This window comes from Mus caroli, chromosome 7 (assembly GCF_900094665.2).
Source record: "Mus caroli chromosome 7, CAROLI_EIJ_v1.1, whole genome shotgun sequence".
Lineage (NCBI taxonomy): Eukaryota > Metazoa > Chordata > Mammalia > Rodentia > Muridae > Mus > Mus caroli.
This window is the reverse complement of record NC_034576.1, coordinates 44968502-44994386: the sequence shown is the minus strand read 5'-3', so window position 1 is coordinate 44994386 and position 25885 is coordinate 44968502. Positions and strand designations below refer to the sequence as shown.

General features: G+C 46.2%; 1 protein-coding gene and 1 long non-coding RNA gene across 2 annotated transcripts in view; one reads left to right on the top strand and one right to left on the bottom strand.

Moving 5' to 3' along the window:
* Positions 1–25885, top strand: part of LOC110297561 — a 107110-nt gene that overhangs the window by 67738 nt on the left and 13487 nt on the right. The gene's annotated exons all lie outside the window — the stretch shown is intronic.
* Positions 7653–22239, bottom strand: Klk13 (kallikrein related peptidase 13). The gene is made up of 6 exons (XM_021166353.1): positions 22109–22239; positions 20954–21044; positions 13564–13753; positions 13185–13453; positions 10631–10767; positions 7653–7860 (listed from the first exon to the last, which is right to left on the bottom strand). The coding sequence occupies exons 2-6, from the start codon at positions 21003–21005 to the stop codon at positions 7678–7680; spliced, it is 831 nt and encodes a 276-aa protein (XP_021022012.1). The 5' UTR covers positions 21006–21044; positions 22109–22239; the 3' UTR covers positions 7653–7677.

Sequence of the window (25885 nt, the reverse complement as noted above, 5' to 3'; positions counted from 1 at the left end):
TGTGTGTGTGTGTGAGAGAGAGAGAGAGAGAGAAAGAGAAAGAGAGAGAGCGAGCATGTGTGTAATATGGAGGCCAGAGATCCACATGAGGAGTCGTCCTTAATCACTCTCCACCCTATGGTTTTGAGACAGGGTCTCATAGTGAGCCTGATACTCAGCAAGTGCCAGGGATTCTCCTGTTACGATCTCCCAGCTCTGGGGTTCCAGGTGCACACCATCATGTGTGGAATTTTTACACAGATTCTCATGACCAAACTCAGGCCTTTGTGTTTGTACAACAAACACCACAGAGCCATCTCTTCAGCTCTGCGTATCCTGTGTGTGCCCTCAGAGGCCAGAAGAGGGCATAAATTCCCTTGGAACTGGAGTTGCAGACATTGGGAGTCATCTAGCAAGAATACTGGGAACTGAACCTGGGTCCTCTGCAAGAGTGTTACTAACCATTCTACCCCTCCTGCCTCAACATCCTGTGTTTAAAGCATTGCAGGTGTGTACCACCGTGTCCAATTTAAATGCTCCTAACCCTCTCCATCTCTTAACGGGCCCTAAACTGCCCCCTTGTCCAGACTGATACTACAGAACCCTCTCCACTCACCTGTCTTTTCCACAAACCTTGCCCCTCACTCGGCACCCAGAAAGATGCTGGACCTCAGAGAAGATTCACTCTTGACCAGCAGACCTCAGGCTTTCCCAAATCCTCTTATTGCAGCCAAAAAACATTTGCATGTCTGGCCTCATGGAGTCCTCCAGTCTTCTGTTGAGTACAGGCAAAAGCAGACTGCATTCCTCTTGTGTGGGAAGTGAATGAAGTCTTGGGTGACTGTGCTATTGACATGAACACAGCTGTCTCAAGGACCTCAATGCCTCAGACCCATAGGAATAATGAAACCTTCCCCCAGATAAGGCTCAGTAAAATGATAATGCTTCCCCTTGGTCCTTGTCTAGATGTTGACAGTGTGCACTGAAAATGTCAACAACATCTTCCTCCTCCCAGGTGTTTACAACCTGAGACGGATCCCATACAGACACCTCCCTACTGAGATTAGCTAAACCTGCCTCTGGTTCAGCTGTACATGACAAACCTATTCCCTTGATTCGTATTTATAAAATAAAGTCACTGAGTTTTCTGGGTTGCTGCTGTTGCTGAGTTTCCATCCGAGCACACCATGGGCCACACAGTTCCAGCTTTTTTGTATATGTGAGTACATTTTAGTTGCTGTTCTATTGCAGTGAAGAGACACTGTGATCAAGGAAACTTTGATAAGAAAGCATTTAATTGGGGCCCTGCTTAGTTTCAGAGGATTAGTCCATGATCGCTATGGTGGGAAGCTTGGTGGCTGGCAGGAAAGCATGGTGCTGGATCAGTAGCACATCCTAATCTGCAGGCAGGAGGCAGGAAGAGGATGGGTGCTGAGTGAGCTTCAAACCCCAGTGGCTCATCTACTCCTAATCTTTCCCAAACAGTTCTACTAACTGGGACCAAACATTCAAATGTCTGAGTCTACGGAAGCCATTCTCATTGGAACCATCATGATGTGTGCCATTTCTTCATTCCCTGTCACCCCAGTTAGTCCTGTCCCTAAACCACGCATGTAGTGCCATGCTCATTTAAGGATAACCAATACAGAAGGCGTCTGCCACCTTCAGAAGGTGTAGTGATGTCACCTGGGCCAGTTCTGCAGTGGGTGCCAGTGGTCTGTTGCATTCATTGTTGCATTGGTTACTTTTGTCATTGCTGTGACAATAGTGACTTGGGAGAAGGAATGGTTTATTTTGGCTCATAGTTCAAGGGCATCACCTGTCATGGTGGGGAAGTCATGTCACCAGGAACTTGAGGTCCTTGGTCACCTGCATCTGAAGTCAGAAATGGGTGAATACTTGCACTCAGCTACTTTCAGTTTGTACTTAGAAGGGAACCTCAGCCTCTGGAATGGTGTTTAGGGTGGGTCCTTTCACCTCAGATAACCTCACAGTGTGAAAGTCCCGGGGCATCTTTCACCAACATCAGATACCAGTTGCAAGCTTCAAGTTGTTTTGACCAAGTGACTATAAACTGGGTGTTCTAGTTTTATTTCTGTTACTGAGACAAATAGCCTGGCCAAAAGCAACATATAAAAGAAAGGGTTTGTTTGGCTTATAGCTTAGGTTACAGTCGAGAATCATATCATAGCCACAATCAAAAGCAGAGAGAAATGAGTGCACCTATACTAGTTGCCTCTGCTTCTGGCTCCCATCTAGCTCTCTCCTATCTTACACAGTTCAGCAACTCCTGCCTAGGGAATGGTACCTCCCACAGTGGGTGGGCCTTCATACATCAATTAACCATCAAGATAATTCCCAGAGACAGTCCCACACGTCAACCTGTTAGAGACAATTTCTCAATTAAAGATCTCTTCTCAGATAATTCCAAGTTGTGGCTGACAGAGAAAATTAACTAGCACAGGGGATGCATATACATGTGCTTCTGTGGCATTTTAACTTAAGATCCCATTAAGCATATGCCCAGGAATGGTACACTTGGACCATATTGGAGCTATATTTAAGTTTGTCATCCACTCCTGACTTGTTAAGATAGTTCATGAGGTTCAGGGAAACACAACACATACCCGTTTATTACGAAGAATATTTTATTATCAGCTCATATTTATTGTACAAAAGAACAAATTCATTATGACATTTCATGTGCCTCAATTGTAGTCAGGCACCATTGCTGTCTCTCATCCCTTTCCTGCTGGTTCTCGTCACCCAAAAATACTCTATATTTTCTGTCGTTCATTTTTCTTTTTCTTTTCTTTTTGTAAATTTTTTTTGAAACAAGGTATCTCTGTGTTACAAGCTCGAGTTAACCTGGACTCACTTAGTAGACTAGGCTGACCTCAAACTTACAGAGATCTACCTGCTTCTGTCTTCTGAGTGCTGGAATTAAAGACATGAACCACCACACTCGCCAATACTCTGTATTTTCATGTCTTAACTTCATGTGACAAAATACTGTGCTTGGGTTAAAAGTATGCACAACCATGCCTGGTTTTAAAATTGGTTTTGTTGTGGTATTTTTGACATGTGGAATTAAGAGAGGAAAATGCAGAGTTTTGGCCGAGTGTGGTGCTGTGTGCCTTGCAGAGACTCTGTTTCCAGGCATTTCTAGGTTATACCCAAATGCCTTTCTGAGTCTGGCTTATTATATTTCTTTTCCTGTAAACAGTGTGATTCCATTCTCCAAGGCTTAGTAAAACTACAGCAATGCGTATATCACATTATCTTCATCTATTCATCTCAATGAACTTTGAGGTTGATTGCACATCTTGGCTGTTAGGAGTACTGCCTCAATTAATGTGAATGGACAGGTGTCTCTGTGCTTTGTTGGCTTAGAATCCTTTAGGTATAGTGAGATCAAATGGTAGTTCTATTTTTGCTTGGTCTTCTTTCCTTCCTTCCTTCCTTCCTTCCTTCCTTCCTTCCTTCCTTCCTTCCTTCCTTCCTTCCTTCCTGTGTATGTTTTTGAGACAGGGTCTCTTGTAGCACAGCCTGTCCTTGAACTTTCTGTGTAGCTAAGAACCACTCTGAGCATCTGATCCTCATGCCTACATTTTCCAGGTCCTGGAAATACATGTGTGTGCACCCACACACAGTTTACACAGTACTAAGGCTCAAACCCAAGGCTTCCTGGATGCTAGACGATCAGTCTACCTACTGAGCTTCATTCCCAGTCCGTATCTTTAGTTTCTTTGGCAATCTCCATACTGATTTCTATAGTGACTGCTCCCTTCCCATCAGCAGTAAACAATAGATATTTCTAAAGGACACAAATCAGTAGACATAGCCAGCAAGGTCCCAAGCCCAAGCACTCCTGTCTCGGTGTAGTTCCCAAGTTTCCTCGCGCTCACCTTTCTGGGGCCTTCCAAGTGTTCAGCTATGAGTAACCTTTCTGAACTTGGTCTTTTGTGGTTACACTATTGGCCATTGGTGACCCATTCAACCTTAAACCCGAAGTTTCAGCTTTGGGAGGCTTTGTTCCTCTAATAACTAATCTCATGCCCACCCCAACTCTGATTTCCTAGGGACTTTCCACAAACCTCTTGAGTAATGTATTTGGAGTACACTGAAGCTGGGTGTGCTAGTGTACACTTGTAATTCCAACACTTGGGAGGTGAAAGTAGGAAGACTAAGAGTTCAAGGCTAGCCTCTGCTATATATCAATTTTGAGGTCAGCTTCAGCAACATAAGACTATTTCTAATAATAATAATAATAATGAAAACAAAAACCAAATAAGTGTGTTTGAAAGGACTTGTAAGTGTATTTTTCCTGTGTGTCACAGCTAATAGAGGACGCTTTCAGGAACCAAGGATGAAGGGGCATTGTAATGGAAACTTATTTTGAATATGATTAGATAGGAATCATCAGGGTCTTAGAACCCATAAAGCAGGAATCATAAACAAAATGCAAAAAGTTATGGTGGCACACTTTGTAATGCCAGCACTTGGGAGACTTAGGCAGGAGGATTGCTCCAAGTTCAAAGGCTGCCCGAGTGAATCCAAGGCTATTCTAGGCTATGTGGTAAAAACCTATCTAGAAAAAAAAAAGAATAGAAACTATATATCACACATATATCACAGTATCCTATGTTCCTGACCTGTCTCTGCATCATTACATTGTAGCCACTGATCATCTGTCTCTTGGTCCCAGGAGATGCTGGATTCTGGAACTTTCCCAAAGAGATACTCTTTACACTTTATAGAACCAGCACCCCAGGGCTGGCAAGATGGCTCAGTGATAAAGTGCAGAGTGGGTAAGGTAAGGAACAGGGTTCTTGCCTACCCAGGGAAGTTCTCAAGCTGCCATATTTGAGCGTGCCTTTGCTGATCCCATAATGAAAACCCTGTCCTTGCCCTTTGCAGAAGTGACTCATTTCCTGAGTCCATAGAGATTATCACAACACATGGTAGCAGGACAGCTTTCCAGCTGGGTGTTGCATGGCGTTCAAAGCAAAAGCCTTGAATTTTCTCCCCATAGATCAGCCACTTCTCTTTGATCAGGCCAGTTATTAATGGTCACTGATCAACTCAACCGTTAGCCTCCCTCCTGCTGCAGGGAAAATTCTCAGCCTTGGAGCAGGTGGAGCAGGTTTCTTCTGGAAACCGAGACAACCCAACAGGCATCTGGTTTTCTAGGGGCTTTCTAAAAATCAACTTAACATTATTATTATTATTATTATTATTATTATTATTATTATTATCCAGCATCTTTTTTTAAACTTTTTTTTGAGACAAAATATAACCTTGTATCCCTGGCTGGCCTGGAACTCTATGTAGACCAGGCTAACTGCAAAGTCATAGAGACCTGACTGCCTTTGCTTCCCAAGTGCTGCACTTAACAGCATGAGCCGTTATGCCTGGCTTTCTAAAATCAGATTTATTTTAGGTGTCTGAATGTTTTGCCTGCTTACATGTATGTATGTACACATGTACATGCCTGATGCATCTCCTAGAAATTGGGTTACAAGTGAGTGTGACCTACTGTGTGGGTGCTGGACTCAGGTCCTCTGCAAGAACAAGGGCTCTTAATCACTAAGTCACCTCTTTAGCCTCTCTTTTAAAATCTTAAAATTACATGTGTGTGTGTGTGTGTGTGGTGACATATGTATATGTGCATATTGGGTGTGTATGTGTATGGCATATGTGCATATTGGGTGTGTATGGTATGTGTGTGGTGTGGTGTAGTGTGATGTGTGGCATTGTGTGTATGTGCATATTGGGTGTGTATATGTGTGGTGTGTGTATGTGTTGTGTTGTGTGGAATGTGTGCATGTGTGTGCACATGTGGGGTGTGTGTGTGTGTGTGTGTGTGTGTGTGTGTGTACCAGGACACCTGTGTGGAAATCAGAGGACAAGCTGCCGGAGTCAGCTTTCTTTTCACCACAGATACTCAAACTCAAGTTATCAGGTTTGGCAGCAAATGCCTTTCATGTAGAGCCTTCTCCCTGGCCTCTCCTATTATTGTTTGAGGCAGAGTTTTGCTTTGTAGCTGAGGCTGACATTAAACATCATCCTCCTGCCTCAGTCTCTCAAGTGCTGACAGGCATGCCACCACATTCAGGACTGCCTCCCATTTTAGGAAATTCTCGCTCTTTCTCGTGGCTCAGAATTTACCCTTGAGACAATGCTCTCAGGGTAAATTACAAACCCATTTTAAAGGCAAGAGAAAAGAGAGCTGGGTGTGGGTGGCACACGCCTATCAGACTCACACTCTGCAGGGTGAGGCCCGAAAATGGTCAGGAACATTCCTGTGGCCATCTTTGATTCTGTTGTCTCTCACACTCCCACCCCTTCAACCCATTCATATCCAGCGAGGTTCTTCCTGCCTTGTGTTTGGAGAGAGGGTCTCATGTAGACCAGGATGACCTCAAGCTTCAAGGTCAGCAGTGGCCTTGAACTCCCCATCCTTCTCCCTCCACCTTCTGATATGGGATGACATGAATGCACCACTATATCCATATAATTTGGTTTCTTACATCTTATTCACTACTTATCACGTGCATCTGCCGTGGTGCTGGGATCCTGGCTGGTACCGATATTTATTGAACAAATAAAAAAATTATATCGTTAGCACCCAGCCAAGTATGTGCAACCTACACTTTCTGAGACATTGCAAATTCAGTGGTTATTGTACAGGTGAGTACTAGAATTTACCCTTGTGACAATGCTCTCAGTGTAAATCATGAACCCATTTTGAAGGCAAGAGAGCAAAGAGCTGGGTTTGGGTGGCACACGCCCATCAGACTCACACTCTGCAGGGTGAGGAAGGAGGATGGTCAGGAGACTTCCAGGCCAGCCCAGGCCACCAAGCAAGACCAATGCATCATCCACAACAAAACAAAACAAAAAAGGAAGCAAGGAAGTTGTGAGTTTTATGACTTATTCAAAGCAGGGATTAGCATTAAGCAGATGTGGGATCATAGGCAAAGGTATGAAATCAAGGATTATTGAGTAAGGATGTTCATAGGGGAGATAACAGGAGACTTGTGGGGGTGATAAGATCTAGGAGGGAGGTCCTTTGGATCCTGTAACTATATGGACCAGAGAACTGTTGGCCCATGTTGGTGGTAAGTTAGAGAGGAGCAGAGTTGATGAGGGCTGGGTCCTGTAGAATGTGGGATGTAGTTTGAGTCATGATATCAGGGTGGGAATGAGCTAGGCAGAGGATGTAGAGTACCTGTGGCGAGTCACCTTAAAGTACATGGGATGTGGTCCTGGCAGAAGATTCTGGACTAGAAAGACTTTCAGAATGAAATATCACATGAGTCTAGAACCTTCTTGAATATTAAAAAAAAAAAAAAAAACATTGCCAAGGGGTAAATAGTCTGAGGGTTGCAAGGACCTGCCAGGGAAGGTCCATCTATAGACTGCTACTGAGATGAGATCAGGATGGGGCTGTGTGGCACCAACAGAATTGGAATATGCAGATATCAACGCCAGTTTATGGTGGTCACGATGAAGTAGGTGTTTGGATTGGAGTACTCAAGTTATTGGAGTGTTCCAAGGCTGGTGAAGGGAATGTCACTGTGAATATGAGCCTGTTGTTCCAAAGGGGCACTTAGGGCAGAGGCGACAGAGAAGGGAGAAGCACACAGTGAGAGAGGCACAGTAGGGGAGGGAGGCAGGCAAATGAACACAATTTTATTGTGTGCCCTTTGTCTGTCTCTGCTCTGGAGTGTTTCTGATGATCTGCCAGATCCAACGCAGGTATTTTGAGACTCGTGTGTAAACGCCAGGTCGGTTGGGCTGTCCACATGGAAAATCTCCCCATGAGATGATGCCGTAGAGTTTGCCATTGCAAATCAGTGGGCCCCCAGAATCACCCTGGGTTGGGGAGAAAAAGAAGGACTATTGATAAGGCTGAATAGAAGGTAGAGATGGGGTAATATGGGAGGAAAGGGAAAAATGGAGAGAAACAGATGTGGAGAGTCAGGGAGAAAGAGACAAGGAGAGGGAAAGTCAGGGATATTGAAAGTCAGGGAGATGAGGAGTCAAGGGTGGAGAGTTATGGAGATGGAGAAACAGAGAAATGGAGAATATGTATGATAGGCTTGAATAAAAATGGCTCCCATAAGTCTGTAGGAAGTGGCACTTTTAGGAAGTATGGCCTTGTTGGAGGAAGTCTGCAACTGTGGAGGTGGGCTTTTAGGTCTTATATGCTCAAGCTAGGCCTAGTATGGCATTCTCTTTTCCCTACCTATGGATCAAGATGTAGATCTCTCCACTCCTTGTCCAGCACCATGTCTGCCTGCAGGCTACCATATTTCCCACATAATAAAGGACTGAACCTCTGAGATGGTAAGCCTGCTCCAATTAAATATTTTTCTTTGTAAGGGTTGCTGTGGTCATAATGTCTCTTCACAGCAATAGAAACCCTAACTAAGACAGAAGTTGGTACCAGGAGTGGGGTATTGTTGTGATAGGCTTGACCATGTTTTTGTTTGGAGGAATACTTTGGAATTTTAGATTAGAAAAGCAGTTGAACATTTTAAATGAGACTCAATGGGCTACCCTAGTAGGAACATGGAAGACAGTGGTGCTGAGGGTGATTTGAACTATAGGGGCCTGGCTCAGAGGAAAAGAGTGTTAATATGTGGCTCAGAGACTATTGAAGAGTTTTGCATTAATTGAATTTGTAGAAAAGATTTCAAAACAGCCTAGTGTGGAGTGTGTATGTAGTTACTGGTGGCCATGATTATGCAGATCTATAATGAAAAGGAGCAGGCAGAGCAAGGGAAGTTACAAAAGTATAATTCCAGGAGAAAATGGTCACCAGGAAGTGGAATGGAACTAAGTCCTGTGACCAAGATATGCAGAATAAAGAGAAGCCTGATGTTAATGGAATAAAGACAGTAGCAACCTCAGGGCAAGACCCTACACAGCTAAGCTTCCAACTTGTGAAAAGGAATTAATAAAGAACAGCTTAGGTCCAGGCATGGTGGTGCACACCTTTAATCCCAGAACTCCAGATGCAAATATTGGCTATCTCTGAGTTCAAGGCCTGCCTGGTCTACAGAGTGAGTTCTAGGACAGCCAAGCTTAGGCAGTAAAGGAAACCATTGAAAACAGAAATCTGGTGAAGATGTAATTGAATGAAGGCACCATGTTCTAGCCCATACAAGCAGCAGAATTTGACAGCTTCAGCCACATGGTTCTGACTTTAAAGTCAAGGATACAAGAAAGAGCGTAATGAATCTCCTTCTGTGACTATGGAAAGCTGCTGGGGCCAGGAAGGGGACAGGAGTGTCTCTGCATGGAGAGCCAAAGAAAACATGGTGTGAAGCTGTGGGGATGAATCCAAATAGTGCCGGTGACCCCAAAATGTTGGAGATGCCAGAGCTGCCTCAAATACCTGCTGAGGAAAGCTGCTAACAAGAAATGGAACCAGCCCAAGAGAAAGAAGTATGTTGCAACAAAGCTGAAAGGAGTTGGAGATCTGAAGAATGCTTTGACATCAGACATGGAGATGTAGAATTTGGAGTTTGCTCAGCTGGTTTTCAGTCTTTCTTTTTACTCACTATGATCCCTTTCATAACTGTAATGCATATCCTGTGTCATTATATGTTGGAAATACATGATCTGCTTTTTCACTCTAACTTTACAGGGGATTACAGTTAAGAGATTGCATGAATCTCACAAGAGACTTCAAACTTTGGACTTTTAAACAAGATTGAGATTGTGGGGACTTTGAGGAGACTATGGGGACTTTTGAAGTTGGACTAAATGTATTTCGCACTATGATATGGCTACAAGTCTACGAGGGCCAGGGAGTGGTATTTGGTGGTTTGAATGAAAATGGCATCCCTAGGCCCACATACGGAGTGACATCATTAGAAGGTGTGGACTTGTTGGAGAAAGTGTTACTGGGGGATAGGGGAAATGGGCTAAGAGGTCTCAGAGCTGAAACTCAAGTAGTGAGTTTCTTCTTGCTGCCTGATGATCTGAATATAGAACTCTCAGCCCCTTCTTCAGCACCATGTCTGCCTGCATACCACCATGTTTTCACAATGAAAAAAAAATGGACTGAACCTCTGAAACTGTAAGCCAGCCTCAATTAAATGTTTTCTTTTATAAGAGTTGCTGTGGTCATGGTGTCTCTTCACAGCAACAGAAACCCTAACTAAGTCAGGGAGATATATAATCAGAGGAGTGAAGAGTCAGAGATGGTGATTCAGAGGGATGGAGAATCAGGGAGATGGACAGCCAGGGAGAGGGAGAATCAGGGATATGGAGAGTCAGGGAGATGGAGAGTCAGGGAGAGGAATAGTCACAGAGATGGAGAGTCAGGGCGAGGGAGAGTCTGGGAGAGGGAGAGTCACAGAGATGGAGAGTCAGGGAGAGGGAGAGTCTGGGAGAGGGAGAGTCACAGAGATGATGGAGAGTCAGGGAGAGGGAGAGTCACAGAGAGAGAGAGAGAGAGAGAGAGAGAGAGAGAGAGAGAGAGAGAGAGACAGATCGAGAGAGAGAGAGAGTCAGGAAGATGGAGAGTCAGGGAGATGGAGTCAGGTAGATGCAGAGTCAGGGAGAGGGAGAGTCAGGGAGAGGGAGAGTCACAGAGATGGACCACATGCCCCGAACATTCTCCATGTCTCACCTCACAGGAGTCCTTTCCCCCTTCTTTGGTACCAGCACAGAGCATGTTGGCAGTGATCTTCCCAGGGTACACTTGCCGGCACTCCTCATCTGAGCGCAGTTCAATGTTGGCGCACTGCAGGGTTTTGGGATAATTCACTGGGGAGGAGAGAGACCATCTGAGGAGGCTTGTCCTGGATGTTAAAGAGTCAGAGTGGGCAGGAAATTGAGATGGGTTGAGTAAGATGACAGAGAAAGATGAGGCAGGGAGTAGTAAGGAGACAAAAATATGGGGCAGATGTGGGAACAGATGAGGATAAAGGGAAAGTGCAGGTGAAAGGGCTGAAGCAGAGGGAAAAGGGATGGGGAGAGATGAGAAACCTGAGAGTGGGGACTGGGGAGGTGGCTCTGTAGTTAAAGTGCAGCGATCAGATTCCCTAGATCTATGTAAATGCTGGGAGTGAACATGGTGGCCTGCCTATGGTTAGCAGTCCCAGCCATGAGAGTGAGCTTTGGTTGAGACCTCGGTTGAGAAACCCTGCTTCAGTGAAAAATGTCGAAAAATGATTGAGGATGATTCCCAACATCAACCCTGAGACTTTATGGATGCAAACAAACATGCATACACTCCCCCACACATGTGTGTGTGCAAAATGCAAACAAACACGCATACACTCCCACACACACTTGTGTGCAAAATGCAAAGCAGGGAGAACTAGAGGTGGGACGAGTCTCAGGAGTGCTGGGAAGAGGTGATAGAGCAGGAAAAAACAGTGATGGGGAGAGGAGTGTGAAGGGGAAGGGACACAGGAGAGATGGGAGGGAGCAAGGGATGCTGTGGAGATGCTATGTGTTAGCCATATGTATATACCTGAATAGTACACTTTTTATAGTTCGTCCACCTCCAAAAATATACTTACTAATGCATTACATGTGTTACAAATATGCAGATCGCTGGGCGTGGTGGCGCACGCCTTTAATCCCAGCACTTGGGAGGCAGAGGCAGGTGAATTTCTGAGTTCGAGGCCAGCCTGGTCTACAAAGTGAGTTCCAGGCCAGCCAGGGCTATACAGAGAACCTCTGTCTTGAAAAACCAAAAAAGAAAAAAACAAATTTGCAGATCATAAATATATTTCTTATAGTAAGTATATAATAATGTGTTAGATATTACATAGTAGACATTTTCATGTATTTTTTTTTTTTTGGTACTAAGGCTTCAGATATTTAAGATCCATCCCCTACTGGTACATTAAATCCCCAGCTCTTTTAAGTCTATTTACTTTTTTTTTTTAATTTATTTATTACATGTAAGTACACTGTAGCTGTCTTCAGACACACCAGAAGAGGGAGTCAGATCTTGTTACGGATGGTTGTGAGCCACCATGTGGTTGCTGGGATTTGAACTAAGGACCTTTGGAAGAGCAGTCGGGTGCTCTTACCTGCTGAGCCATCTCACCAGCCCCTATTTACTTTTTAAAACATTTTGTGAACATGTGTATGCATGCAAAAATCCATGTGAGGAGGTCAGGGAAGGAGTCAGTTCTCTCCTTCCACCATGTGGGTCCTGGGGACTGAACCAGACTGCCAGTCTTGGTGGCTAGAGAGTACCTTTATCCACTGAACCCTCGAGAGGCCAGCCCTATTTCACTGTTTTAAAAGAAATTTTGAGACAAATTTCTCTGTGTAGCTCAGACTGACTTCTCTGTAGCTTAGGCTGCCCCTGAACTTTTGATCCTACATACTCAGTCTCCCAGGTGACTGGCTGTACGGGCGTGTGCCAGCAGGCCCACCTTATTATATACTCACTTGTTCTGAATCAGGAGAGATGGTTCAATGATTAAGAGGACTTGCTGCTCTTCCAAGGGACCAGAGTTTGATTCTCAGTACCCATGTCAGGCAGCCAACTGCCTGTGATTATAGTTCTAGGGAATCAGGTGCCCTCTTCTGGCCTCTGAGGGCACCTGCACTTATACACACACACACACACACACACACACAACATAGATTAAAAATAAAATATATCATATATGTAAAAATGTATATGTAAAACAATAGATATGCAAGGTATATATACATGTATCGTATACATAGTCCCAGTACTTGGGGGACAGAGGCATGTGGATCTCTGTAAGTTCCAGGCCAGGCCAGGCCAGTCAGGGCTATGTAGTAACACACCCACTATATATTTTATATATTCATACATTTGTGATATTAATATTACGGAAATACATCCCTTCATTTATGTAGACTTACTTTTATAAATCGAGCCTAGGACTGGCAAGATGGCTCAGTAGGTAATGGTGCTTGCAGCCAAGTCTGAGGACGTAAACTTGATTCCCAGAACCCCAATGATGGCAGGAAAGGATGGGAATCCTGCAGTTTGCTTTCTGACCTCTCTTCAGACCACCTTAGCACATGCACTTTCCCTCCAGCACACGCACAAAACCAACACTAATATAATACAAAGCCAGCACACAATACAAAACCAAAAATGTAATAAAAGAAACCTCTTCGGACTTCACTTATGGCTGCCTCAGGCATCTGTGAGGACTCTAGCAGACTGTGTAGGCACTTACCCTGGGGGCTGGTGGTGGTGCCCCAGCCAGAAACACGACAGCAGGTGCCAGTGGGCAGGCAGTCATCTGCAGAGAGTTTCAGGGTACGGACGTGGCTGCTGAGCTGGACTGGAGACTTCAGCTCCAGAAGCATGATGTCATGGTCGTGGTTCAGGTGGGTGGGGGTGACCTGGTATTCAGGATGGGGGATAGAGCGGACCACCTCCATTGCCTGCTCACCGTTCTCCACACGCCCCAGGGCATGCTTGCCCAGATGAACTGTGTACCCACTGTGGGTGCAGGAAGTGGTGGGTAAGAGACAGAAGATGAGCTCACCTATATGCCCACCCCAGCCCTAGCCCCAGGATTTTCCCCATCCCAAACTCAATGTCCCACATACTCTTTCCTGCAATGAGCCGCTGTGAGTACCCATTTGGGGTGAACCAGAACCCCTCCACAGAGAAGTCGTCCACGGATCAGTAGAGCTGCCTGCCAAGGCTGAGAGTGGGGAAGGCAGGTATAGCCACCTGGGAGAAAACCACTAGTCCCATTGGTACCATTGAGAATCTTGGGGTAGTCCCGGGAGATTCCTGTTAAAGACAAGAAACCTTTAGAGAATTTGGGCTAAGGAAGAAGAAAAGGCCAGAGTTATAGTTCCAGATTTGGGGAGAGGGTCGGATTCTTGTTTTGGATAACTAAGTACTGAGGACTCATTTGCTGGCCTTTAAGTTGCCATAGTCTATCCAGTGAGGATGGGTCAGGTAGATATCTCATTTGTACTATTGAAGTGCTGACTTGTCCAATAGACACTGAAAGGAGAGCTTATGGAATTAGCAGATTGCCAAGAAGTAAGTAGAGGTTCACTCTCCATCCATTTATATTTTCTTGAGGCAAAAAAATGACTTATAGATTTACCTAGACAGTATCCATCCACTCATTCATTACTTCATTCACCTATCAATCCATCTTCCTATCTACCTATCCATTCACTCATTTACCCTTCCTTCCAGCTATCATCCCATTCATCTGTCCATCAATTTGCCATCCACATATATACCTACCCATCCATTCATCCATCTACCTGCCCACCCATCTACCTATATACCAACATGCCCACACACATCCATCTACCCACCCACCTATGTATCCATCCACCCACTCATTCATATATATATATATATATATATATATATATATATATATATATATAATCTACTCATCTGTCCACCCATCCATCTATTCATACATCCCATACATCCATGTGTCTATGTATTTATTTATCCATCCATCCAACCATACATCTATCCATCTATGTATCCATATAGACATCAATCTTCCCATCTATCCATTCACCCACCCACTAATGTACCTATCCACCAGCCAAATGGCTCACATGTTCATCCATCTACTCATCCATCTATGTATGCCCCCATCCACTTGCCCATACACCTATATATTTACCCATCCATCATTTATCCATCCATCCACGTATCCATCCATTTATGCATCTATTTATCTATCCATCCATCTATGTATCCATATAGTCATCAATACCATCTATTCATTCATGCACCCACTAATCTACCTATCCACAGCCAAGTGATTTACATGTTCATCCATTTGCTCATTCATCCATGTATCCACCCACCCACCTACCCACCCAAACATCTATCTATCCACCTAACCATCTTTCCATCTGTCCACTCACTCACCCACTTCCACCTAGCCATCCACTTGGATATTCATAAGGTGAAGAATAATACAGGAAGACAACCGATGCTGATTTCTGGAAGGCATGCACTTGTACGCACAGGTGAACAAACACACACACACACATACACACTCACCCAGCATCGCTTAGAAACCTCTGTGTCCAAATCTCTTCCTCTCTCCTCTTGGCCCACTCTGTTCCACAATGCATGTATACATACATACATACATACATACATACATACATACATACATACATTTACAAACCTACCCATCTAGCCATCCTCCCAACCACTAATGCATTCATTGACCTACCCATCCACATATTCACTCCTCACCCATATATCCACTCAACCATTATGCATCCATCCATTCTTGCAACACAATTTTTCTGGGTGCTTTTCCAGTTCTACAGACCACCCTCAGGTAGCCATGCTCAAATTCGTATTTCCATCGTCAATCTTTGCAGCTAGAGGCTCAACTGCTACCAGCCTAAGTAACTCATACACACCTTGATGTTTTTGTCTGCAAATTGATCTTTCTCACCTGAACTGTTCTTTCCAGGCCTTCTCATCTTGATGTTCACCCCAAACCTGGGCATCAATCCTTGCTCTTCCTCCTCCCTTGATCACTTACAAGAGTCCTGTTAGTTTGTCTCCTAAATACTCAGTGAAAATGTTTAAGACTTATTTATTTTATATGTGTGAATGTTTTGCCTGCATGCATGTATGTACACCATGTGTATGCCTAACACTTAAGGAGATCAGAAGAGAGTATCAGATTCACTGTAACTAGAATTACAGATGGTTGTAAACCACCATATGGGCACTGGGAGCCAAACCTGGGTCCTCTGCAAGAGCAACCAGTGTTCTTAACCACCAAGCCATCTCTCCCACCCTCCAATATCCAATTTTTGCCAACTCTCTGCCACCATCTTGGACCAAATTCTTCCTGAATGCTGAAATCATCCTAAATATTTTATATATTTTTTTCCAATCCAGTTTTTTTCCAATTTATCTTAAGGAATCTTCAGACAAGGAATGACAGGCCATATTGTTGCAATTCTTGACTTCCCCTAAAATAAATTCAACAATACTGAGGAGAGGGCTAAGTTGATAAACTGCTTGCTGCATCTGAGTTGGACCACCTCCTCTGTCAGTACCAAGGTAAAAATCTAGGACAATGTCACAAGCCTGCAATCTCAGACAGGTTGGGGGTTGGAGTTTGGGGGAAAGGCAGGAGGATCCCTGGGGTTTGATGGCAGCCAGTCCAGCTAAATTAGAGAGCTCCAGGTTCAACTGGTGGGATCGCCTCAAAAAATAAGTTGGAGAATGATAGAGAAAGACAGGCGATATTGACCTCTGGCCTACACACACACACACACACACACACACACACACACACACACACACACACACATCCTGTGTCACTTGGAAGCTTCCAAATATCCACCAGTCTCCTCTTGGTCCACTCTGTTCTGGCCTCATGCAACTGTTCTATCAACACACTGGAACCTCTCTTTGTCCTTATATTCTGAAATGGAAACCTATGGGATATTTTTGGAAAGTCAGTTCTGTCAGACAGTGTTTTGCTGGGGCAAACATGTGAAAGAAGATTTCACTGAAGCAGATACAGGTCAAGGATGTTCTGCTAAAGCAAGCACATGAAAGGACGAAGGATGAAGGAATCTTCACTAACAACATGCATGTCTTGGTTTGCCTTATACTGCATAGCTGAGCTCTGTTTGACTCCATAGAGAGAAATGCACCAAAATACTTCTGGTGGTGTTCTAGTGGCTTCCTGCTACTTCCTCAGACTTGGGTCAACTGGCAGAGTGAGGTCAACTGATACAGACTTGCATGGCGTTTTGCTAAGACAGACTCACGTGCTGAAGCAAGACATGTGGTGAGGCAAAAACCCATGGAGAACACATAATATTTGGAGGGAGTATAAACAGCCAGTGACGGGGGCTTTCTTGCATAGCCAGCTTTGCAAGGTTTCATGGGTCTCAAGTCTTTGCTGATCTTTGCTTCATTGAGAGAGGCATAGCAACGAACTTCTCCTGGCATCCATGTTGATCATAATCACTCCTGCTGACTCGTGCCAATTCAGCTGAGGCCTGGCTGTTTCTGCTAAGTTGTGCCACCACTGCTGATCTGGACACTACCAGACTGGACTACTGGTATATTCATGAATCATTTGTGAGTGCATCAGGATGCCACTGCTGATTTCTGTGAACTGAACTGCTGCTTTCCTGATAACACAGATGGGATTTGCCCCAAAGAACCATTTCTAAGCAGGTCCACCTCCCCTGTATCCTAATAAACTTTCTTTCCACTACCTCTGCTGGGTGTTGGGCTAGAAGGGAGGGTAAAGTGATTAAGAACCCGTAGTGAAAGTAGGTTTTGAAAAGTTTAAGCTACACTGTTCCCTCCTACTTAGGACTTCTTTATGCCAAGCATATACCTATATGTTTCAACATGTCAATTCTAGCCACATGTGGGCCTTGAAGTCATTTAAAATAAAATCCAAATCTCAATTCCTTGGGAACGCCAGTCATGTCTCAGATATTCATGCATCTACATGATCAGACATAAGGACGTGGTGCAGACAGAGGACATTTGAGCTGATGCATGGAGAACCCAGAAGGCACATGATAGGGTTCTTTTCCCCTGTGAGACCTAAGTCCCTATACCCCTTCATCAGCAAAACCTTCTGGGACCCCGGTCTAAGGGTCCCCCCTCCCCGGACCTCAGGTACCAGCAGGACATGTTCTGTAAGGATGCTCATCAAAGCTACAGCTAGCTATCTCTTCAGGTTTGGTAATTCCCTCTTTCCCTTCTCATCCCTATCTTCCCTATCCACGCTCCTCCTCTCTCTTCTCTCCTCTTCACTTTGTTCCTCTTTTTCTTCCCTCTCTCCTCTTTCTCTTTCTCTCTGTTCCCCTATCTTCTTTTTCCTTTCTTTCACCCCTCCTTTCATGTTTACCAGCAGCTCCACTGACAGCAGCCATCTCAACCACTCCATTCATTCCTCAAATCTAGCATACCTGAGGCAACAATGGAGACACCGCAGTAGGTGGCAGGGCAGAGCATCTAGGCCTGAGTGGGATATTTTCTTACCATGCAAATTACCAGCCTCAGCCTCCCAAGCTGTCAAGTAGAAAGAGCACAGTCCTCCCTTGGCATCTGTGGAGAACTGGTTCTAGGGCCCTACAGATATTACAGCCCAGGAATGTTCAAACCCTTTACATAAAACCCTTTACATAGGGCATCCTTGTGTTTACATATAACCTTCACACATCTTTCCATCCCATTAAATCACTCCTGATGATTTATAATAGCTAATAAAAGCCAAATGCTGTGTAAACAGCTACTACACCTTATTTCTCAGGGAATACTGCCAAGGGGAAAGCCTCCATGAGCTCAGTCCTGACAAGAATGGTTCTTTGAGTTGGGTTTTTTTTTTCAACACTTAGTTTGTTGAGTCCTCAGATGGGGAGCTGTGGATACAGAACAGCCGTGGGTGTTCATCAAGCACCAGGGAGTTGTAAGATTCATTGAGGTGCTGCCTTTGAACATCCATCCTAAGCATCCTACAAACGCTGCAAGGGAGGCCCCCATGCTCCAGCCTGTTTCCCCACTTGTGTATGCTGGGATAGGCCACATGGTTTTAAGAGTTAAGGGCAGGAATAAAGGGTCATTGCAGTGGAACCAAAACTGAGACAAAGGTGACATTAAGAGGTAAAGACAGGAAGATGAGGAGCTCAAGGCCATCCTCGGCTACACGGCAAGTTTGGGGCAAGCCTGGTCTACCTACCTGAGACCCTGTCTCCAAAAATGAAAAAGGAAACAGCAAAGTCAGAGGCCGAGCTATGGGCCAGGTCTCTGTTAACTCTGGGTGCGCCTATGGTGTAAAGGGCTCGTTAGGGTGCAGGTCGGACTGAAACCCCCACTCCTGTCCAGTTCCCTCTATACCAGAAGGAAGCAAATCCATACCCAGTTACCTGAGCTTCGGGGGCACCACCATCTTTAGTAGCAATTTTACAGAACTCAAAAAAAAAAAAAAAAAAAAAAAAAGGCCAATTAAGTCGAGCTTGGTGGCAAAGGCTTGTCAGCCCAGCTCCTTGGGAAACTAACACAGGAAGATTGCAAATTTAAGACCTGTCTAGGGTACAGAAGTTCAAGGCTGACCTGAGGAGCTTACTGAGACTCTATCTGGAAAAAAAGTAAAAAGAGGCTGGGAATGCAGGTCAGTCATACAGGCTTCCTTAGTTCTCATAGGTCTCTGCGACCGATTCTCAGTACTGCAAGAAAGTGGGGAAGAGGGCAGGAAAGAAAGAAAGGAGGGAAACTAAAAGAAACCTGTATCCCCAATGTGAGGGGGTCCAACAAATAAGCAGACTGTTTTGTTTTCATGTATATATACATATGTGTATACACATACATTATATATTATATACATTATATACATTAACATATATTATATAATATCCAAGTAAACATTAGTGTACTACGGATATATTACAATATTTATAGTCATAGGAATTGACCCTAAAGCCTTACCTCAAACATACTAGAAAAGCACTAGACCCCTAAGCTATATCTCCCGCCAATAAACCATACATTCATGCACACACACACACACACACACACACACACACACACAAATAAGTAAATAAATAATATAAATAAAGAAAAACAGAAAACTAAGCAAAATTGCTGAATTCGAAAAGCCCCTTTAGGTCAGAAGTTCTGCAGACAGCCTGCTGGAGCAGGGCACGGTGGACCGGGTGGACAACTGGATTAGTATCCTGGCTCAGGTGTGGCAGTGTCTTTGGGGCAGGATCCTTCTGTCCCTGAGTCCTGGAAGTAATTACAGCACACCTACCTCATCAGGCTCTGGAGGGTTCCACAAGACGCAGCATGTGGGGCTCCTGGCACCAGGGTGAGGCACCAGGAGGGGCAAGGGTGTGAAACCTGGGTGTGGCACCAAAGCAGGGCAGCCACCCCATCTCCCAGTGAAGGCTGGTGCAGGGTGCTAGGTGCTGTGGACCCTCCCCCTTTAAGTCAGAACAAAGCCCCTGGGAAGGCCTCCCTGAAGCCTCCATTACATATCTAGGCTCCTGATAGATTCCTCCTTACCTCATAATGGCAATTAAGTATTAACTAATTATTTGGGTAGTTGTTTCACTAATGTCTGCACAGCTCCCCCAGATATGCCACGGGTACTGCAGGCAGGCAGAGTGCTCAGTGTCTACTGCTTGTTCCTGGTAGAATAAGTGAGTGATGCATGCATACCTGGGGTTTCTCAAGAGTGTGTATGGGATGGCAGAAAAAGGAGCTGGGCTTGTAGCTCAGCTGGTGTGTGCCTAGTACCCACACAGGCACGGGGTCCATCCCCAGCACCACATAAACAAAGCCTGGTAGCACACACTTGTCTCCCTTAATGCTGGGAAGGTAGAGGCAAGGCCATCCTCTGTTAGATAGTGAGTTTGAAGCCAGCCTGGTCTGCAGGAGACACTATCTCAAAAAGCAAACATCAAAGCTAAGGAAAATACTGAAGAAAATAAAAATTCACGACTTTCAGAGCCCTTTCTGTCACACAACAGGTAAGTCCCTCTTCTTATCCAGAGCAATCAGTGTTGCAGGAAAAAAAAAAACAAAAAACAATTGTAGGTGCAAGGACCTTCAGTTTTGCTCATAGTAGCGTTTGTTAATATTTGAACCCGTGCACTTGTGAGCTTCCTGCTCTCAAGGAAGCCTTGAGTGTGTGTTGGGGCGGGGCGGGGAGGGGGAATGGGACGGCTGCAAAGAGCCAAGAGAGTCAGAGAGAGTTGGGGCTTCTCTAAGCTGGGACATCTCTGGGATCAGAGGTGAAGGCACTGGTATTGGTGGGCTGACCCCAGCTGGGAAATCAGGTCACACACGACTAGGAGGAAGCTAACAGGGTGTCCTCCCTGGCCTCGAGTGGGCGTGGGGCGGAGCGCGCGGGTCCCACGTCCCCTCCCCGTGGCCTGACCCTTCCCACCACTGACTTGAGTGGCTTCCCTGCCTCCACCCCTGTGCCTGAGTACTTACCTCCGGACAAGGCCAAGGTCAGGGAAGCGATGGTAGCCACTAGGGGCCACATGATAGCTCCGGGATGGGGGGTGGGCAGGGTGGGCGGGGCCTGGGTCGAGAGGCTGAAGTGGGTATTGCAAAGCAAGCCCGGAGACTGAAATTCTGTGCTTTGTAATCTTGACTTTTCCAGCTCTATTCACTCTGAAATCCCTGACCCTTGAATCTTGCACTCTCCATCCCCACTGTGTGTGGGACACCTCGGGAGCCGGTGGAGGGGCAGCATGACTCCTCTGAGGTCCAGGACCTGCCATCACCTCATAGAGGTGACCCCTTCTTCCTCTGCACTCTGAGAGCTGGGTCCAGAGAGCATTCTCTCACTCATCACTCCTTCCCCGCCTCTGACCCCATTATCCCCTCTCTGGGCCTGCCCCGGACCCTGGGTCTCCTCCCTGGAGTCTAGTCTTTCTGCATGCTTAGGCTCCCTGCATTTCTGCGAGTTTCTGTCTCCACCTGCGCCTCACGCTGATTCAGCTGTCCTGTATCCCCAACTTCCCATCCCTCCTCCTTTCTCCTCCTTTCTGACACCCTCCAACGCCCCTTCCCCAGGCCTCTGCCCTTCTCCCACCCAGAAACCCTACCTGAGTGAGGGGCCAACTTCAGCTGCCAGCTGCCTAGAAAGTTCAGCTCTGACCCATGGCTTTTAACCCCTGAGCTCCCTCCCCCAGCGCGCGCACCATTTCCCGGTGCAGGCTCCCCCTCTCCACCCCCAATGGCTCAGCTTGTTGTTGACAGGCACCCCCCTAGCCTGGGCTCGGCCCTCAACTTGGAGGCGGGGCTTCTGAAACAAGCTGGGACCCAGATCTGGCCCCGCCCAAGCCCGAATTGAACCCACTGTGAACCTTCCTGTGGCAGAACCAGACCATAGAAAGGGGAAAAGCCCACTTTCCTTCTCAAACTCCTCCTGCCCCCATACTCCTCGCCATGCGACACCTCACTCTTCCTCACCTCGGCTCTCAGCCCCAGCTCCCAGATAGCCATCACTGAGCTGTCTGTCCTGAAATGCCATTTTTACCATAGGGTCACCCACCAGCCTATCTCAACGCCAGTCTCTTCCCCGAGCAACCCTAACTTATCTCTCAACATCAAAACCAGCCCAGCCAGTGGGAGTCTCACCTCCAGTCTTTTTCCTTCTGAAATTTAAGGTGATGACCACATATGTTCATCACCTCTTTCCCAAGACACACGCCACCATAGGTGCCAGGCCTAATCAAGTGCCCCTGGGCTCCTGTCAGGAAGAGCCTGAGCCTGGGAAAGTAGTTTGAACTAGGCAGCCTTTCGCGAGCAGAGTTGATGGAGTGCACAGCAAGGTGGGTGGAGAGGGAGAGGGCAGGTGGGGGAGGGGAGGGCAAGCCGGATGGGATGGGGTGGAGGAAGAGGAAGGAGGAAGGGATGGTGTTTAGGGAATGAGTAGGTGGCTTCTGGAACTGTGGCTAGGTGGGGCCCCATGAGTTAATCCCAGGGGGTGGACGGGGCAGGATTAGGGATTAAGAAGGACAGAGGTGGGGTCAAAATTTGGTAACCAGCCAAGGATGGGGATCCAGTGATGTTTGGAAAGAGGGAGCTAATAAAGATGACATCATTACAATAGAGGCTGATGGGGTTCACAGGATGGGAGGTGGGGCATTAGCAAGTTCAGTAGTCCAGAGCAAGGGAGTCAAGATTTGGATGTTGAGATCAAACCTAGTGGTCAAAAATTAATTTTTAAAATAAGGTGTTGTGGAGCTGGGGGTATAGCTCAATTGGTAAAGTGCTTGTCTAGCATGCATGAAGCCCTAAGTTCCAAATCTGTGTCGGGGTACACACATGTAAGCCCATCATTAGGAGGCTAGAGGCAAGAGGATCAGGAATTCAAGATCATCCTTTGCTGTTTGATGAGTTTGAGATCGGTATGGACTTAAAAAAGAAAAGAAAAGAGAGAGAGGGAGAGAGAGAGAGAGAGAGAGAGAGAGAGAGAGAGAGAGAGAGGGAGAGAGAGACAGAGAGAGAGACCTCACAGCAAGAGGAATAGGCAATAAGGAATGCTAATAAGAATTTATAAATCAATACTTTGCTCGTGCTTAGAGGCACTGCCACCTAGCAAATTTCATTTTGGTGAGTTTAAAGAAGAGTGTTTGCATTGCTATCAGCTACCCATAGTTTAAAGTTACAAAGTAGCACTGTGTATCACAGGGCGTTACAGCACACTTCTATCATCCTAGACACCTGGAGAGGCTGGGCCAGGAGGATAGAAGCTTCAAGACCAATCTACATTGAAGAGTGAGTTCAGAGGCCAGCCTTAGTGCGCAACTTAGCAACACTTTGACTCACATGCAAAGTATGAAGAGGACTAGGGGCATGACTCAGTGGCAGAGCCCCTGCCTAGAATCCCTCAGTGAGGGACTGGGGGCGTGGCTCAATGGTAGAGCCCCTGCCTAGAATCCCCCAGTGAGGGGTTAAGGGCACAGCACAGTGGTAGAGCTCTCCTGTAGCAGGGGAAGGCTCCATGTTCAAGCCCAGCACTGCTCAATGTTGTAAAGAAGCTTCTCAAAGACAATAAAACAGATGCAGAGATGTCCTTAAGTCAGGGTAGTGTGATACCAGGTTATGTTTGGGGATAGGGTTGGGTTGCAGATGGGAGGGACATGGAGATAAGAGTGCTGATAGAGTCCTGTTGGGTTGGGGTGGGTTGGAGGGCAGGATGGAGGACAGAAGGATGGTGAGATGGTTGGGATAGTCTCGAACACCAGTGATGAGAACTAGATACAGGCTGTGCATCTGTATTGGGGTAGATGTTGGTAGGGAGTTGGGTCACATCTGTGAATTCCTGTTAAGGTGACTGAAAGGCCAATGTCCTTTCCCAACCTGGACTTCCTCCACCTCCCTGGGCAGGGCTTGGAGTGGGTGCTGAGTCTATTCCTTTCTGGTAGAGTCGGGTTCAGGTGGGGTGGCAGGAGGGAGGATGCTAGGTGAAATGAGGTGACAGCTTGTGTGGGAAGTTGGGGTACCTGTGCCCTCTTGTGGCCCAGGCTCAAGTTTCCAGTAAAGCTTTCTCACTTGGGAGGGGCTGGAGCCAGGAGTGGGGGTGGCTGGTGCTGGCATTTGTTGAGGGGTGATTGCCAGGTCAAAGTTGATGTTCAAGGTTATGATTGGCTAGGACTCAGTAGCCTACCCATGTTGGAGTGAGGTCATGGACCTACCAAAGGCTAAGTTCCTTCCACCCCCTCACTTCATTAGTAAGGCAACAAGGAGCCCATTGCTGATAAGCATGCACACACTGGCCCGAATCCAGGGGTACTGTCTCACAGTTCACCATCTTCCTAGCAGCCTAGCAGGAGAAAGAAAGAACTAGTACCCAGTGGCTCAGAACCTAAGACCTACACATAGATAGACTAAGTTCGGCTGACATGGTTGCTTTGTGCCTCAGTGTCCCCATTTGCAACAGGGCCCCCATCCCCAGCACTTATGTCATAGAAAGAAGTTATGTGAATTAATATTTCTTCAGGTAAAAGAATGCTTGGCAGGGACTGCGGGTCCCAGGCTACTTGTTAAAGAGCAAAGCTGGAGGAGCCAGCTCCAAGGTTTCCAGAGGAGGCCCCACCCTAGTTTGGCTTCAACATAAGATTCTTTGTGAAGCATAAACTGGAAGTTCTGGTTGGAAGTCTTGGCTGGGACAAGAAAGCCTGCCCCACACCCAGAGCCTGACGTAAACACAAATTGACAGAGAAGATGCAAAGGAAAAAGGGACCAGAGAAGCGTTGACATTCCTAGTGGGCCATAGCTTGGGTCTGAGTACAGGTGATGTAAATCCACAGAGAGGTGGGCGGTAACCAAGGTGGGTGGGCAAGAGGACTGAGCCATGGGGAGAAAGGTTACGAAACCCCCAAAGACAGCAGACTCTTGGGAGACTAGATGTCCCATCCAGGTCCTTGTCATCAGGAATGCTGAGTTTAATCCCCAAGCTCCTCAGTCTTTACCACCAGGATGGAGAGAGATCCAAAGGTCTGACTTACCACCTCCCTGCATCTGCACCACATCCTTTGTTTCTGTCTCTCTGCACTGTGGCTAAGACAGACTTCTAATGATCTTGACACCTCAAGGGTGCCATCTCAACACCCTTTTGACAGAATCATCAATAGTTTTTTTTCTTCCACCAGAAAAGTCCCATTAGCATAAACATAGTAGACTGTCTCCCATCTGTCATTAAGAAAATATCGAGGTGTGGGGGGAGGGCATGCCACCTTCTGCTAACCTTGGCATCCCCCCTTCTGCTGCTAGTCCTTCTCTGCTCCCATTTCACTCAATCCCATCTCTAAAATATTTGCTACACTCCTAGTGTGCAATTTCCCTGAGCCTATTCCATGAGTGTGCTTGTTCTCACTGTGCCTCTGTGAAGGGCACTGGTGGTCTCCATGTTGTGGAGTCCAACCGTCAGCTCTTCATTGACATCTTACTTGAGTTAACACTAGTGTTCAAAGTGTGGGTTACTCCTCAGTCAACAGAAGGGTTCCCTTCCTTGACGTTCTAGGACACAGTGTTCTTTGTGGTCTCTTCCTGTCTCACTGGAGGCTCCTCAGCTGTGTTTGGCTCTGTCTCTTCACTGCCCCGAGCTTCTTCTCTCTTCTTTCTATACTCACTCCCTTGCTGAACCCATCCTGTGCCATGGCTTTCAGGTACTCAACCACTGTTGTGTTTTATAAAAAAAAGAAAAAGCCAGGAATACGTTGGGTGGAGGAGTGGTGTGGTGTGAGGGAAAGGGTGCCCCTGCTGGCCCATGCTGAGGCATCCCTTCCACTATAGTATGGAATAGTTTATTTAGGTCTTGAGGAGGGGAGTTGAGGGGGTAGTAGGGACAGAGAAAGGCAGAGAGAGAGAGAGAGAGAGACAGACAGAGAGACAGAGAGGGGAGGGGAG

Coding starts and splice junctions, on each gene's coding strand:
- Klk13 (XM_021166353.1), bottom strand. CDS start 21,005: ATGTGGCCCCTAGTGGCTACCATCGCTTCCCTGACCTTGGCCTTGTCC. Junction 10,768..13,184: donor CACCACCACCAGCCCCCAGG/GTAAGTGCCTAC, acceptor TCTCCTCCCCAG/TGAATTATCCCAAAACCCTG. Junction 7,861..10,630: donor GGGGAAAGGACTCCTGTGAG/GTGAGACATGGA, acceptor TCCCCAACCCAG/GGTGATTCTGGGGGCCCACT.